The 17,795-nt window shown below is 40.5% G+C and overlaps 1 protein-coding gene across 1 annotated transcript in view; it reads right to left on the reverse strand.

The window, feature by feature from the left end:
- The window catches only part of LOC124722880 (vacuolar protein sorting-associated protein 13A-like), a 752,258-nt gene that overhangs the window by 283,336 nt on the left and 451,127 nt on the right, over positions 1-17,795 (reverse strand). Inside the window, exons 35-37 of the mRNA XM_047248017.1 lie at positions 3,078-3,309; positions 2,898-2,997; positions 2,670-2,818 (exon numbers count right to left, since the gene is read on the reverse strand). Of these exons, the coding sequence (XP_047103973.1) occupies positions 2,670-2,818; positions 2,898-2,997; positions 3,078-3,309 (481 nt within the window). The remainder of the gene's footprint in view (positions 1-2,669; positions 2,819-2,897; positions 2,998-3,077; positions 3,310-17,795) is intronic.

Consider the following 17,795-nt stretch of genomic DNA (forward strand, 5'->3'; position numbering starts at 1 on the left):
GCATCCATCATAATATCCTTAAAATCTAAGTATTCTAGTGGGTCTGATAACATATCATTGAAGTCAAAGAGGGCTCATGCGAGTTGAGTTCATCTTAAGTTATTTGTGTAATAAATCTCCTATTAGTGGAACATTCCCAGACTGGCTAAAATATGCTGAAGTTGAGCCTCTTTACAAGAAGGGGGATAAAGAGATACCGTCAAACTATCAACCAATTTCATTTTTGCCAGGTTTCTCAAAAATATTCGAAAAAGTTGTGTTCAAGCATCTTCTTAACCATTTGACTGAAAATAATATGTTGTCCAAGTCACAGTTTGGATTTCTTAAGGGTTCTGATATAGAGAAAGCTATTTACACTTACAGTGAGAATGTACTTCTGGCATTTTCTGTGACCTGTCAAAAGCCTTTGATTGTGTGAACCACGGCATTCTCTTAAGTAAATTTGAATATTATGGTGTCACCGGCAATGCTGCGAATTGGTTTGAGTCTTATCTATCTAACAGGAAACAAAGGGTGTCATTGCAAAGTACCTGTGCAGTAAGCAGTCAGTCTTCATCTGACTGGGAATTAATTACATGTGGTGTTCCCCAACATTCCATCTTGGGTCCATTGCTTTTTCTTGTATACATTAATAATCTCTCATCTGTTAGATTGCCAGATGCTAAGTGTGTTTTGTTTGCATATGATACAACATTGCAATAAATAGAAAGTCAAGTACAGATTTAGAAATAGCTGCTAACCAAATTTTCACTGATAGTAATGAGTGGTTTGAAGCTAATCCACTGTCATTAAACTTTGAGAAGACACACTATATGCAGTTCAGAACCTGTAAGAGATTTCCTTCCATTATGAGTATAACGTATGAAGACATGCAGATTGAAGAGGTTGACAGTGTTAAATTTCTGGGATTACAACTCGATAATAAATTCAAATGGGAAGGGCATACCACAGGACTGTTTAAGCACCTAAACAAGTCTGTATTTGTAGTGAGAATGATGTCAGATGTAGGAGATGTAAGTATAAAAAACTTGCATACTTTGTTTACTTTCATTCCGTTATGTCATATTGGATCATATTCTGGGGCAACTCATCAAACCGAGCAAAAGTTTTAGGGTGCAAAAGCATGTGATAAGAATCATTTGTGGTGTAAATTCATGAACATCATGTAGAAAACTGTTCACAGAAATTTGTATTCTAAACACTGCTTCTCAGTATATTTATTCTGTAATGAAAGTTGGTGCAAGTAATACATCTCTATTTCCAACCAACAACTCAATACATAGTATCAATACTAGGAATAAGAAAAATCTACATGAAGACCTAAAATCACTTATCTTGGTCCAAAAAGGGGTCCAATGTTCAGGAGCGCACATTTTCAAATAACTGTCAGCAACCCTCAAAAATTTGGTATCAGATAAAGCACGATTTAAACAGAGTTTGTAAAACTTTTTGATAGGCAACTCCTTCTACTTTATAGATGAATATCTTAACAGAGACCATTATGCCAGCTTAAGTAAAAACATCTGTTAGATTTCAGTTTCGACAGCACTTGGTCACAACAGTCAAGATTAGGTACTTTGTGTATGATAAATTTATTAGTACTGCATAACAATGTTTCATTCTGACAGCGTATTAATTCTGTAAATATTAGCTGTTCCAGTTTACTGCATTGTGTTCGATTTTCAAATAACTGTCAGCAACCCTCAAAAATTTGGTATCAGATAAAGCACGATTTAAACAGAGTTTGTAAAACTTTTTGATAGGCAACTCCTTCTACTTTATAGATGAATATCTTAACAGAGACCATTATGCCAGCTTAAGTAAAAACATCTGTTAGATTTCAGTTTCGACAGCACTTGGTCACAACAGTCAAGATTAGGTACTTTGTGTATGATAAATTTATTAGTACTGCATAACAATGTTTCATTCTGACAGCGTATTAATTCTGTAAATATTAGCTGTTCCAGTTTACTGCATTGTGTTCGATTAATTCGACAATCTCCTGACAAATGATCATGGTAGTAAGTATTATATTCAAACGTTTTATTTTTTTATGTTATACTTTCTGACATGTTCCACATCCACGAGAATCATCTCTTTTTGGGTCTAGGGAAAGAAAACTGAATCGAATCAAATCAAATCAAATCTCAATGCAAATTGCATACTTTGCCAAAAAAAAAAAAAAAAAAAAAAAAAAAAAAAAAAAAAAAAAAAAAAAAAAAAAGAGAGAGAGAGGCTATGAGAGCAATGCACTATGCATGACAAACAGATTCCTGTAGGTGCCTCCCATTCTCCTGCAAGTTTATGCTAGAAACATGTAAATATGTGAGGAAAAGTTTAAAAGAGATAAATAAAAACTTTAACATAAATGAACATGATACCAGACAGAATAATAAACTCCATGTCCAGTCAATAACGACATCAGTCTTTAAAACCTCCACAACTAAAAAGTTAGTGCTATACAAATGTACAATGGTTTGTCACATAAAATTAAAGTTATTTCCTAATTTTCACTGTTCTATAAATGTATAAAGTCATTCTTGTTAGGTCGCTGTGTCTATTCAGTCACAGAATTATAGACCATGTAGAGTACAGCAAACTTGAAGCAACAATGTGCAAAACTGCTACTGCTCCTAATGGATTATCATAGCAACAAAAAAATTGTGTACCTTGTTTTTTGAGAAAGACTGCCCTTTCATCTCTTCCAATCACAGTCTCACTACAGCTGACTGTCATTTCAGAGGCCTCCTCTGTCTCAACAGAAGGCTCAGCTCCACTTGAATCTTCTGATTCACTTATCTCACCATCACTGCTGTCACTAAAGGGATAGCTATATTAGTATTTCCTTTCAAGCATTACAGGTAACTACACATCACTACTGAACAAAAATATATTACCCTGTGAACAAATGGCCAATAGCACTGGCTAACTTTTCTAAAACACCATCCTCATTGTCAGAATCTGAATCCTCTGTATACCCCGTCAAGCCTCTGTGCTCTAAAATAATAATAAATTGCTCCAGTAAATTAAGAGAAAGAAGAGATCATATATGAGGTATTAACACAAGATTCATTTACCATTTACATTGTGTTGCATTATGTGTGAAGATTCCATGTGTGATGATTCAACATTACGTCTTCGAATGAAAGTCATTCCACATTCTGGTTCTCCCTCATCTGCTGAAGCTTCAGAGTCATTTTTCTTCTTCTCTGGTGCCTGCTGTTGTATTCTCTGTTTCACATCATTGACATCCATTCTGCTGCTGTGATCAAACTTACTAGATAATGGAAATGACTTTGCCTGAAACACCTAGAAACAAGAAATATTTCTGTAATTAAAATATACAGAAATTATTTCCTATATGCAATCAAAAATTACACTTGTCTTGTGAAAACTGCTTAAGATGTAATGAGTAGAACTATGAGTGCCTGAAATTGATTGCATGTAACATGACATGGATTATCACGTCTATCACACTCAGAGTATTTTATCCATTTGTTTACTGACAAGGGAACCTCCCCATCGCACCCCCCTCAGATTTAGTTATAAGTTGGCACAGTGGATAGGCCTTGAAAACCTGAACACAGATGAATCAAAAAAACAGGAAGAAGTTGTGTGGAACTATGAAAAAAATAAGCAAAATATACAAAGTGAGTAGTCCATGCACAAGATAGGCAACATCAAGGATAATGTGAGCTAAGGAGCGCCGTGTTCCCATGGTTAGCGTGAGCAGCTGCGGAACGAGAGATACTTTGTTCAAATTTTCCCTTGGGTGAAAAGTTTACTTCCTTTATTTTCGCAAAGTTATGATGTGTCCATTTGTTCATTGACGTCTCTGTTCACTGTAACAAGTTTAGTGTCTGTGTTTTGTGACCACACTGCAAAAGCGTGCGATTAGTAGACAAAAGGACGTGCCTCTCCAATGGAAACCTTGTTATTGAAGTCGCGAGCTATATTTGCTCGATTCATGTTGCCCACGGAATACATCTCATGTATTTAATACACTCTCGTCCGAAGTCGCTAACAGTCAACTGCCAGCCAGCGAGCCTCGTTAGCAGGAGTACACTCTCTTCCGTGCGCTGTAGTCGACTGACATCGTGTGTTTCGATGTTTGTTTAGATGTAGTGTCCCCATTCTATGGTGCAGATACCTCGCATCGGACGGACAGATAATAATTGTCTGAAAATAAAAATTTAAAATACTCGCTTGATGGAGATTTGAACCCAGAACCTCTCATTCCGGAGTTGCTGATGCTAACCATAGGACCACGGTGCTTCTAAGTGAACCTCATCCTTTGTTGTTACTTATCTTGCGCATGGACTACTCAGTTTGTATATTTTGCTCATTTTTTTCATAGTTCCACACTTCTTCCTGTTTTCTCGATTGATCTGTGCTCAGTTTTTCAAAGCCTATCGACTGTGCCAACTTATAACTAAATCTGAGGGGGGTGCGATGGGGAGGTTCCCTTGTGAGTTATGTAAACCAAGGGGAACTATTGAAGCTGAATGCACAGAACTACCCCTCTACATTTAAAATTCTGGTACGTTCCACAGCGAAGGTAATCATCTGAATCATGATGAAATGTTGGTTGTGAATACATAAAACTAAATTTGTACATAATAAGCCTCTGTATTTTTCATCTGAGAATGTAGGACCTGTATAGTCCATGGCCATAATATTAGACACACTGAATTTTTTGACAGTTCATTTATTTTTGAGATTTGGTTTCATAAACTGGCTCACCTAATCATGGTTTAATAGGTTGAATACTGTTAAAAAGCTATTGTCACATCAAAGGAGGTGTAATTAGATGAATGACAAACACTGACTTCACTTAACAAAGGTTTATTCAGTGCTTGCACATAGAAGAGTGCAGAGCAAACTGCCTCTGGCCAGAATACATACAGTATATATACAGCTACAGAACATTCAAGTACATTGATTTTTGACATTTGTGGATACTTCTAGAATGTACTTGAACCAAATATAGAAATTAAAATTGTACAGTACATGTGAGTTTTGAACTCACAATCCTCCATGCAACAGTTTAGTATCATAACCACTACACCACAATGTTACTCAGCTTCATCTGTGACACTATTATTGAATGAAATTAGCTCATTTGTTGTGCTACATAATTCTTGAGAGAGCTGAGGTTATTGATAAATGATTGGCAAATACAGTCTTGAGAACAGCAGCAGCAGATGTCTTTGAAGTGTGAGTTCATTATTAACATGTAGTATTATCAGTTTCCACATGTACTTACCTCTATAGCCTCTAATGATAAAGATTCTGACAAGTGAGTGATTTTAGATAGAACAAGACATGAAAGCTATGGGTAAAGTAAATGATTTGATATCTCAAAGACTGCAGAGTTAAAAGAATTCATTGACACCACCTTGTATTCAAATTAGAAGATTGCTTGAAGACTGGCCATATTAAAATCATCTGTAAGGTATGTAACGAAGGCAGCTGATTTTGTAAGGAATTAGTCCCTCAAAGGAAGAACAGATATGCCATAAGGCCAATATTTTCACCAAGGCTCCTTGAAAGAGATATGCCATGAGAATTGGTTTGCTTCTACAGAACAAATTAAAATGGAACCAGAACACAGTGGCATTACTGAATCTGAAAGAACTGTGCAATTCAAACTTTCTCATAAGGCTTTCAAGGCTTGTAGGCCTGTCTTCAAGACCAAATTAACTGCTGCTATGATGCCAGAACATCTTGCTTGGGCAAAAGAGCACAAGCATTGAAATTGAGACATTTGAAAACAAACAAGTATCATTAAATGTGACAGTATTTGCTTTCATAGCGATAAATAAATATTCTCAGCTCAACCAGTTGTAACAAATTTTATTGGCTTTTTCATTTTGTTTCAGGTTTGCTTTATTGATGAGTTCACATCTGAAATTTTGGTAAATAAATATCAGTTTGAACACTAGTGATAAGTACAATCCCGACTGTATTGTGCAGACCGTGAAACATCCCACCCAAGTCATGATATGGTCTGTCATCAATGGCAAAGACCCTGGATGTGTGTACATGATTGAGGGAACAACACAGCAAGACCAGTATGAGGAGGTGTTAAGGAGGAGGCTACTACCTAAAATAAAAGAATGGTTTCCTAAACCAATATGTGTTTATGCAGGATAGAGCTCCATGCTACACAACATGATCAGTAAAAACCTTTTTGCAGTAAGAAAAGTTTCATTAGTTACCCAGGCCAGGAAATTTGCCTCACATGGACCCAAGTACAAATATTTGGGAGCTGGCAAAAGGTTCTGTGGCAAAGTAAACAATCACCACAAACATTTGTCTCATTGAAAAGATTATTCTAGTCTAGTGTCATCACCTATGGACGCAAGATACTGTACAGTCCTGTATTCACAGTATGCTGGGCCAAACTGAAGCATTAATAGCTGCTAAATGTTGCATGACAAAATATGAAGAAGTTAGGCCTAGTTCCACTTACTGTAAACTTAAAAAAACACTGATTAATATTAAAACTTTGTGGTTTGTCAGTTATTAATAACTAGTAGTGTCTAAAAAGAATTACATAAATCCATTTAGATTGATCATAATAATCTTTGCAGTATTTTGAACCTCTTAACCTTTTATTACATTATAAATTCAAGGTGAGTGTAATAATGTGGCAAGTGACTGTGTATTACACAGCTATAATTTATCTTCCTAACTATCACAGTCACATTTCAAATAGATGAAGATGTAGTGCCTTGTTGATTCCTGATATTTTCCTCTCATGTTTGATAATAGGTATACTGTTGGATGTGCACACAAGTTGATAATTCCATTTTACACATAACACTCCTATTACTCTGCCTGGAGTCCATGCAGCAATTAGAGGTTAAATGACAGATTTCCATGTCTAGTATCAACGACAAGATCATTAGCTGAAATTGTGTGGCTACCATGGAATTGTCCCATTGAGTGGTCACTCAAAAATACACTCTTTATTGATTGTTTGCTGCTGTAATTATCACAATTAGTCCTGTTTATTCATTATGGACCTTACATGACATGTCCTTTCCAAAGATGGATCCAAAAAATGGAAATGCCGTGTGGCTAGGGCCCCCTGTCGGATAGACGGATCGCCTGGTGCAAGTCTTTCAAGTTGATGCCACTTCGGCAACTTGTGTGTTGATGGGGATGAAATGATGATGATAACGACAACATAACATCCAGCCACTGAATGGAGAAAATATCTGACCCAACCAGAAATCAAACCCAGGCCCTTAGGTGTGACATTCCATCGCGCTGACCACTCAGCTACCAGGGGTGGACATCCAAGAAAATAAATAATCTTTTAATGGATAATACCTTTCCTGTGATAAGGCACAGTGAGTATTTCTGTGGTATCCTCATGCTGATAAAAGAAACCTGTGATTTTTGTAGCCTTTCCTATCCAATGAGATACAATAAATAAATAAATTTCACTCGAGGCAGCCGCACGAAGCACACAGCCATGTCGTACAGGAGGAGGAGATATACAAGAAGATCAAGAATGCCTGTCTACAAGACTGTTGACACTTTTTCTATGACACCTAATAATGTTGCTCAAGAAGAGTTACTGACTGGACCAATTACTTTTGTTGGAGCTAAGATTAATTTTTCTTGTACAACCACAGAGGTTGTTACTGGTAACAGTTGGTTGACAATTGCTATTGTGAGAGGTAGTGACAAGCCTCTTGAAGGTTTGGAGGCCTATTATGATAGAGATATCGTTGCTTATTGTACGTTTTCTATTGGAGTTAAGGGTGATAGGAATTATGGTACAGCTGTTGTATTAACAGACAAACCATTTGCATTGTATACAAGAAACAGGAGACGTGTTAATGCTAATGAGAGAATTAATATTTGGGCTAAGATTGATGGTGTACTAACAAAGTACATAAAAGTAAAAGGAGATGTGACTGTATACTATCATCCTTAATAAAGAGAACCATCCTTATCTATCCCGTGAGATTTTTTTTTTTTTTTTTAAATAAAAAAACTAATCAGCTACTGAAGCATCTTCTTCTACTGTGGGTTGCAGGGGTTCTGACCCCTGGGGAGGTGGGTGGGTATTCATTCATGGCTGTGTGTGCCGCCATATTGGCGGGTGACCTTGAACGGGACTTAGCCACAGCACGAGGCGCCTGGCGGATCGCCCTATAGGATGGTAAAGATAGAAGAAAAATGAACAATAATCAGTTGTGTGTTTTCAGTACACAACATTTTTTACATTTCTAAAATCACACTGTGCTTTATGGGGACACAAAATTTCTTGTTAGTAAGGGATGGAACTTCCAAGCAGTTGAGTTATTTGCAAGCAAGTAACTGTATAATACTGCCCCTTCCCATGTAGTTGGCAAGTATAGATAATTGCAGCTCTGCCTCTGTATTGTTCTTATGGATGTGCAAATATAATAGTGACTTTCTTATCATGAGCTGGGTGTCCATATTCTGTATGTGACACAATGGATTGCTCAATAACAACTTTATTAATCATGGAAAATACTGTTTGGCACAATTTAATCAGTTGTCTTTTTGCTACACAAAACTACAGTCTTGTCTATTTTGTGCTGTTGCAACTTTATGCACAGACAAAATGTACCACAATTGTTCTGGCATAACCTCAAGCACTGGAAGAAGATGAAGAATGGAAGATCAGAGAAGGCGGTGAGGAAACGTTAGCCAACAGTCCCTTGATAAGGATCGCACAGCACCAGGAGTGAAATCTGCAAGAAGTGAATATAAGCGCTGCTCCTGCCAGTCTCAGCCACTCAGATCGGCTCGGTATACAGACACTATTGGGCAGAACTCGCAGATCAGTTATCCACAACTGTGTATCCACCTTACATGGACTTTGTCTATAGCAAAGATCATTTACTGTTTGCACGTCACCTCCCGCTAGCAACATTTGCTGTAATTAAAGTTAAGTATTGTCAATCTGTTTTATAGAAATAAGACAACTAATGTTATTTGTTTGAACTAGTGTATAGCATTCCAAGAATGCAGCATCCTTTAGGCACCCTACAAGCGATGAGTGGGTAACACCCAACAACAGTATCACAAAGGAAACGTCTGGATATAGTCAAGGAAGAATACTTTCCTTTTCCTACAACAATCCTTAGCAAAATCACAGGCAATGTGAGCATAAAAGCTTGAATTCAGGATCAGCAATGTGTTTTTCAGAAACCAAACTCTTAAATATGAGCTGTAAAGGGAATGTAACAACAAATTTCTCTCACTTGAATCATTTGCATCGCTGACAGTTCCAAATTACGTAACCTTTGAAACCATTTCAATAGAATAAACACATATATTTCTTTCCCTTCTGAATTATACACACAGTCATCACCATTTCTTAATGAACATCTAGTACAACAAAATATTTTTGCAGCATTCATTCACAGAGAACAAAACACACACACACACACACACACACACACACACACACACACACACACACACACACACACACACAAACACATGCTTTATGCAATTAATTCCTCCTATGATGGGCGAGGAAATACCACTGACAGTGCTATAAGAAGAATTCAGTTTATACTGTCCTGCGTGTTACTGAATAATCAACATGAAATTTCTTTTTAGTTGATCAGATGATGTTCAAGGACTGTTTCTTGCATGTGGGGTTAAGGAATGTGAAATCTGTTTCTGGACAATGTTTGAAGAGACAGTTTGGTCTACTCAAGAATCACCTTCTGTCTAACCTGCAGTCTCACTGTAAAGGTAGACACACTGTTTGTTAATGCAGTCATAGTGATCACAATTGGCAAGACAGACAATGGATGACAGATGACAAAGTGGAGCTATTGTTGGTGATTGAAAGGTTTGATGCCAACAGAGGTTCTTATGAAGATATCAGTGAGATGGAGATTTCCATTTAGGCAGATGGCTTACTAAGCTGGGGAAGACCAAATGAAACATTAGATAAAAGTATTGGTATTCCCTATGAATAAGGATAGAACTGTAACATTATACAAGCGTCATTCAGCAAGTAATACAACTCATTTTTTTCTGAAAGAAGGTTGGTTTTATTCAAGAATCCAAGACACCACATTATTTCCCTCTCTTTTGGATACAAAATCTTATTTTTCAACATAATTTCCATTCAATGTGATGGCTTTACATCATCTTACTGTGAGAGCCTTTATGCCTGCCTGGCACCACTCTACCACTCAGTGTCAGAACCAACATCTTAGTGAATCAATAACCTCTCCATCATCCATGTACTACTTCCCGTGGTATGCGTCCATCATTGGGGCAAACAGATGGAAGCCAGAATCTGCAAGATCCGCGCTGTAGGGCGGATGAGGAAGTATAGTCCAATGAAGCTTTGTGAACTCTTCTCGGGTGTGCACACTTGTGTTAGGCCTTGCATTTTCATGTTGAAGGAAAATTTTGTTTGCAATTTTGTGACAACGAACACACTGAAGGTTTTTCTTCTATTTCCTGAGGGAAGGGCACTACAATTAAGTGTTGACTATAAAACCATGAGAAAGGTCAACAATTCCCAGAAGACTGTTGCTATGACATTGCCAGCTGAGCATGCAGCTTTGAACTTTTTCTTCGGAGGAGAGGTTGTTTAGCACCACTCCCTTAACTGCTATTTTGTTCCAGGTTCAAAGTGGCAAACAATGTTCAACAAAAAATTGTCACAATCAGCCTTATAACATGGAAGAAGTCTTGCACAGATGGCCCTTTGTTGCTCGTCTCTAAGGGGGCAAGGAACCCTGCAGTAGGCAGATGGCTTACTAAGCTGGGGAAGACCAAATGAAACATTAGATAAAAGTATTGGCATTCCCTATGAATAAGGATAGAACTGTAACATTATACAAGCGTCATTCAGCAAGTAATACAACTCATTTTCTTCTGAAAGAAGGTTGGTTTTATTCAAGAATCCAAGACACCACATTATTTCCCTCTCTTTTGGATACAACCCTGAGTATCTCAACTTGTGGATTAATATGTCAGCACCACCAACAGAGACATCCAGTTGTGCAGGAAGGTGTTTGATTTTGATCCGTTGATTCATTGAACATGTTGAATGAGACTGTCTGTATGATCCAATGCTGCATGAGTCACAGCTGTTTCAGAACACAGCAGATCGGACAGGTTTGCATAACCTTGATGTGATGATGACAGATGCCTCACCCAATGACTCACCATGCTTTTTTTCACTGCCAAGTCCCTGTAGACATTCTGCAACTGCCTATTACTATCTGTGATACTTTGGCTTTCCACCAGAAGAAACTCAGTGACAGCCCTCTGCTTGGAATGCACCTCCATTACAGAGGCCATTTTGAAGGTTATGTATAGTTCTGCCACCTATCAGAACACCATGAAACTACAATTGCAAAAACAGAAATATTTTTCATCCAAAATTGGCTGAGAAAAAAATGGGTTGCATTTCTCATTGAATCCCCCTAGCACTTTCAGATTATAAACATGTCATCAGTTCATTCAAAATAAATCAGGGGTTTAGGATTGTAGGTAGCCAGAGACAATTCTTATAGATGGCCCATGAAGAGATTGACATAAGCCAATGGAAAATAAATACCTGTAGCAGTGGTGATGGAGAATTAGTTAAAGCTTATGATCCAGTTTATTATGGGCACACTGTAATGACAGCATTAAGTAAAGATGGGAAAATACATTTAAATACACTCATTTTTAGAATATGAGGACACAGCATAAATTTTATTTGTACATTTTTAAGTTTTATTTCATAGCTGAGTATGAGTTATTTAAAAGCAGACAATGAAAGTACTGAATATGTTAGAGGTGTTAAGAACTATTTGGAAACACGTTGTCATTTTCCTGTATGAAAAAACTTGTAAATGCTGATGTTATTGTTTTCATGATTAATTCTTTCAAAAGATTAATGATGTAGAAACCATTAAGTATGAAGTGAAGGCAAATGCAGGATGTATAACAAATTAAAATAACTGTATGGGAACTGCACTCACTAGACTGCGACACTTTACTTTTGTAATAGCTTTGAATACAGTTATAGTCTTGTCCTCTCCAACACCCGCCCTCTGCTGCGCCTTCACCGCTGTGTCCCCACTACCATCCACCTCTACACCCTTCATCTCCTTTCCCAAGGTGGCTTCCATCCACTCCCCCTCCCGGATCATGTCCTCTCTCCCTCGATTTATTCCTCCTATCAACTCTGATTCTCACCTCCCTCTCCCTTACTCTGTCCTTTTCCCAGGCTCCCTCCCCCCCCCCCTCTCCCCTTCTGCTTTTTCCCCACCTACACTCTCTTTGTCTCCTTTCTCTCCTCTGAGTCCTTTTTCTTTCCTCTCCACCACCTTCCCCACTCCTTCTGCCTCACTTCCATTTTCTGTGTCCTTTCCCTCCATCAGCTCCTTCACTTTTTTTGCTTTTCCTCTCCTCCCCCTCTTTTTCCACCTCATCTGTCCGGGTCCTCCTCCCCCCCCCCCCCCCCTCCCCAATATGCCTTCGTACTCTACAGTGCAGTGTTTCTGTAAGTGTTCAGTGTTGTGCATCCCCCTTTTTAAGTGTTGCGAACAGAAACCAGACTGTCGCCGTGTTTTTTAATTGTGCCTGTCTGATTACTATGTGTTTTAATCAGCATCACCAACCCTTTGTTTTTGTATTTTCTTCACAACTTTTCACCATGTTCGTTTTAAGCAGTCCCTGTTTTATCACCTGTTTTAATTTCTATATCTCCAAATTATGTTTTTTAACTTTTCTATCAGCTGCAGAGTGGTGTATTATGCTGCTGCCAGCAGGGAGGGGAATCAAAATCCAATGAAGAAAAAACAATTACAGCCTATGGCAGTTGGTTGTTGTGTGGTGTGTTCATAGTACAATAGCAGCACATGTTTGTGATGATAAAGGAATGGACAAGGGAAATTTACCTGGAACGTGGCTATATACGGGACTATTAGAAAAACAGGAAGGCCATTATGGAATCATTGATGTGACATTGCCATAAAATGAATTATGAAGGACATGAAGGCTATCTGCCACTAAAACACAAACACAATGACAACAATCCAGCGAAGTGGCCCTTTTCTTTATACATTGCCATTTCCCAAGAAATAAGAATCTTCTCATTGTCAATGTAGGCACTAATGTTCATTAAAATCAGTAAAACGTATCCATGTGTTACTTGGCCATTTTATAACTTTCTTTCATAAAACATCTGGCACTGAATCAAATAGAACATACTGCTTTGGCATGTGGCAGCAGTTACCACAGCAACTGCAGATGACACAGCCAACAGGCCGACATTTGCCCACACATTCCCCCATGCACAGGTACTGATAGGATAAAGCTTGGCAAAAATATACCACCCACAGACACACAGGACACAAACAGGGACAGCAGTGCATATGGTGACAGACTTTATCAGTGTGAGTGAGCAGCAATTGCAAGTGAATTCACTTTTGAACGTTTCTGTGCTGGCCCACAGTCTCATGCAGACAACATTTGGGTCTTGAACATTTATTCCTTTTGTTTGTATTTTTAGTGTGTACCCTTACGTGTAAGAACTTAGTGGAATAGGACAATGTAAACTATGGAGGATCTCCAAAGGCAAGCTGTTGGTACATAATCAGTTCCTGGAATGCAAGGTGCAGGCACAGCCCACACACATAGACTCTGTCAACCTGGAGCCAACCCATGATTATTCGAACATGTAAAACAGCACCACACTGCTTCCATATGCTGCTGCTGGAGCAGCAACAAGCATTGGATGTGTGTTGGTTAGGCTGCCCCCTTCTGACTCCCATGACCCATTCATGTCGTTTAGCCAAGTGGAGGCATTTTTCCTAAGCAATAATATCACATGTGACCTCAGAAAATTCAGACATGTCAGGAACCAGCTGGACCAGAATTATGTGGCCAAAGTATGGGACATAATAACTGTCCTGCAGATGCAGCAGCAGCTTAACGAAGAGTTGATGTGCCGAATTTCATCATTCGAGGAACAGCAAGTACAGCAACTGCTGCGCCAACAAGAAAGCAGTGATTGGAGGCCTTTGCAGCTCCTGTGCCACCTGTGAGGCCTCGTGGCCAGACATGGTTTCTTATTTGCTGTAGCACACTACCTGGGTGTGCACAGATGTGCAAAGTGACATGCAACAGCTAATCATAGTGGACCTGCCAGACAGGGTGCTTTACATGCTGGTAATGCCACCAAGCATGGCATCCGCAGTGGCCTATGACTCTTACCCCAACCAGCCACCTTCATTCCATGTCAACACATAAGCCTCCCACAGCCCTGACAACAGAGACCAATCTGGAGTGCTACATGCAGATTTTGCCCACTCAGGCATTAGCACTAGGCTCACAAACTGATTGGTTGGTGCACTCACAGCAAGAGAGCAGTAGGTGCAGTGGCAGCAGACCAGGCAATGGGCAGCATGGCTCGAGCACCCAGCAACAAAGCAACAGCTGATCTCATGCCCTTGTTCGCTCCTGAATGCCAGCTGTGACCAGGCCTAGATGCAACCCGTTGTACTGTACTGAAGCATTGGTCTGTGGCAGAATGGGGGGTGGGACATGAGGTACCTTGTTGACACTGGGTCAGATTTGTCAATTTTTCCTAGAAGCATGCTAAGAGATCGGAGGAAGGCTGAAACACTGGTGGCAAACAATTCTGCCATAATAACATACAGCACTCAACATTGGAATGTGGATCTTCGACTGAGCCACACATTCACATGCTGGTTTACGATGGCCAATGTCAACAAGTCAACCCTGGGTGTAGATTTTCTCAGTCACTGCAGTTACTTGTGGACATTGCAAAATGCCCAGCTGATTGACTCTACGATGAATCTTAAGATAGTGGGACAGCCTTCTTCGGTATTAAACCAATGGAATGCTCCAGACCATCCACAGGCGTTCTAAACTAATTTCTGGAGCTAACTTGTCTGACATGGGCACTGCGGGACCCCAAGCATTCAACGTTCCACCGTATTATTATCACCCTCAGTCCTCCCATCTCATGCCACCCACATTGCCTTGCATCCCACAGTCTTGCAGCAGTCTAGGCTGAACTTGAGGAAATGTTGTGGCAAGGGGTTGTCTGACCATCAAGCAGCTTGTGGCCTTCCATCTTACATTTGGTGCCTAAGAAGGACAATTTGTGGTGCCCATGTGGGGACTACCTTGTACTAAATTCAAGGACAATGTCAAACAGATATACAGTGCTGCATCTGCTGGACTTTAGCCATGCCTTGGCGGGTGTGACTAGATTTGGCAAAACTGACAGCATGAAGGTGTACATGCAAATCCCAGTGGCACCTGAAGATATAGAAAAAACTGTGATTACCACCCCTTTCAGGCTCTCTGAGACAATGTTTATGATGTTCAGCCTTAGTTAGGAATGCTTCGCAGACTTGGCAGTGTTTCCTGGATGGTGTCTTGGGAAGTTTTACTATGCTCTTCAGATGCCCCAGCTCTACTGCAGCCACCTAACAACTGTTTTCCCGCACCTCAGTGAGGCTGGCATTGTGCTCAACCCATTTAAATGTGTATTTGGGATCAGTGAGACTGAATTTCTCAGATACCTTATCAACCCTACTGGATCGACACCTCTGCTGGACAAAGTACAGGTGACCATGAAGATGCCATGCCCACAAACTCAAAATGGTGTGCATTATTATCTTGGGATAGTAAACTTCTACCAGTGCCATCTGCATAATGTTGCCACAGTACTTGAACCCCTGACTGCAGCAAAACATGACCCCACTGCAAAAGAAAGGGCTCCCATTCTCCCGACTGAAAAATGGAGTACAGTTTACTGAGTCTAAAGAATGTCTCGCTGAAGCAGCGCTACTCGCCAATCTAATACATGGTGTGGAGTTGACCGCTATTGCCATTGTGCTTCAACAACATATTGACAACAGTGGCAGCCACTTGGCTTCTTCTTGTGGAAGTTATCAGCATTGCAATGCCCTTCGAGCTCATATGACCGTGAGCTGCTGGCTATGTATCAGACACTAACACACTTCAGTTTGTTGGTAGAAGCCCACCATTACATTATCTTCATCAACCATAAACCGTAACACACACTTTCTGGATCAGCAAAACAAACTAATCACCATGCCAACTTCACCAGTTGGGGTATGTGTCCCAGTTCACAACAGACATCTGACATCTCCAGGACGGACAATGTCATTGCCAACTGCTTGTACCATGACTGTGCAGTCATCTCCACCCTGGTGAACCTTGAAGATGCCACACAAGAACAGGAGGGCGACAGAGAACTGACACGGTACCTCCTGGAACCTACATCTGCAACTGGTGCCCATGTATGGCTCCTCCTGCAAGTTTTAGTGCTATGATATGACAGGCATACATCGCTCGTCCCTCCCGAAGATATTCCAGTGCAAAGCTTCCACATATGTTCACGGGTAATCACATCCTAGCCCAAACACCACAGCATACTCATGGTCACATGTTTCATTCAGTTCGGACTCCAAAAAGACTACCATCAGTGCACACATGCCTGAACAGCATGTCAGCATGCTGAAGTCAGGAGATATTCCCATGCACTCACTGGCTCCTTCCCCAACATGACACACCACATTATACATGTCCACAGGTACACTGCAGGCCCGTTTTCTCCATCCCAATGTAAGCGGTACCTCCTTACAATGGTGTACCACCTCACGCTCTGGCCAAAAGTGATGTCCATAGTGGACATCACCACTGAGACAATTGCTACTGCCTTGGTTGGCACCTGTGTGGCATGCCACATAGCTACAAACAGCAGCCACCACTTTGACTGTGCACTGTTAAAACATGTCACCCAAATGTGTGGCATGTGGCTACACCATATAACAAGCCACCACCCGGCATCTAACAGCATGGTCTAGTGGCTCCGGCTCTATCAGTCACTGAAAGGGTTCCTGACCCATCTCAACATGACCTGCATGTAGCAACTCTGCTCATATTCCTCTGCCTGCAAGTGACCCTGGAGGAAGAGATCAGTGTCTCACCTGCACATACCTTGTCTACGGAGAGTCGCTCTCCATCCCCCGAGAATTCATGGAGGAAGTACCACCGAAACATGAAATCTTGGCCCCACCAATAGCAGAATGCCTGTGCAGTGACACGGCCAGCTTCCAACCATACACATCAATGCTGCAAGGTGCCAGTAAAGCCTTCGTCCACACAAACCTATGGTGCTGCACACATGCCACACTGTGCATCGACGTGGTACAGGCACCATTTTGTCCACCCTACTTGGGACTGCACTACACGATAACCCACGGTGGAAAAATGTTGTAGATCAAGTATAATAGCAGGCCAACTAAAGTCTCAATTGACAGAGTCAAACAGGTGTATGTCTTAATAGAGTCAGTTTCCATGCATTTATTCAGCCCACGGAGGACTTGGCAACAGACAATGCACTGCAGGATACCAGCTGGGCACAGCATATCCCCACAGCTGCCGGTGACTCACTCACACTGCCAGTGGTCACCAAGCAGCCACTTGTGCCCCAACCTACACCCACCCCACCCAGGTAGCAGCCCAGATTGCACCCCACACAGGCGCACTGGGCAGCCCCACCACAGAGGCAAGTAGACTACGTCACATGTGCCTGCCATCATGTCTGCTTCAAACACTCCTGCCACATCATAATTATGTAATGCTGCACTCTACAACCTTCATACACTCCCCTGCATGCCACACTAGCCATACATGACGTCATACACTTCCGCCATCGTACTAGCACTTATGTCACCACAAGCATGCGAGGCACGAACATATGTTAGTTGTAG

The sequence above is a fragment of the Schistocerca piceifrons genome, chromosome X, assembly GCF_021461385.2.
Source record: "Schistocerca piceifrons isolate TAMUIC-IGC-003096 chromosome X, iqSchPice1.1, whole genome shotgun sequence".
NCBI lineage: Eukaryota > Metazoa > Arthropoda > Insecta > Orthoptera > Acrididae > Schistocerca > Schistocerca piceifrons.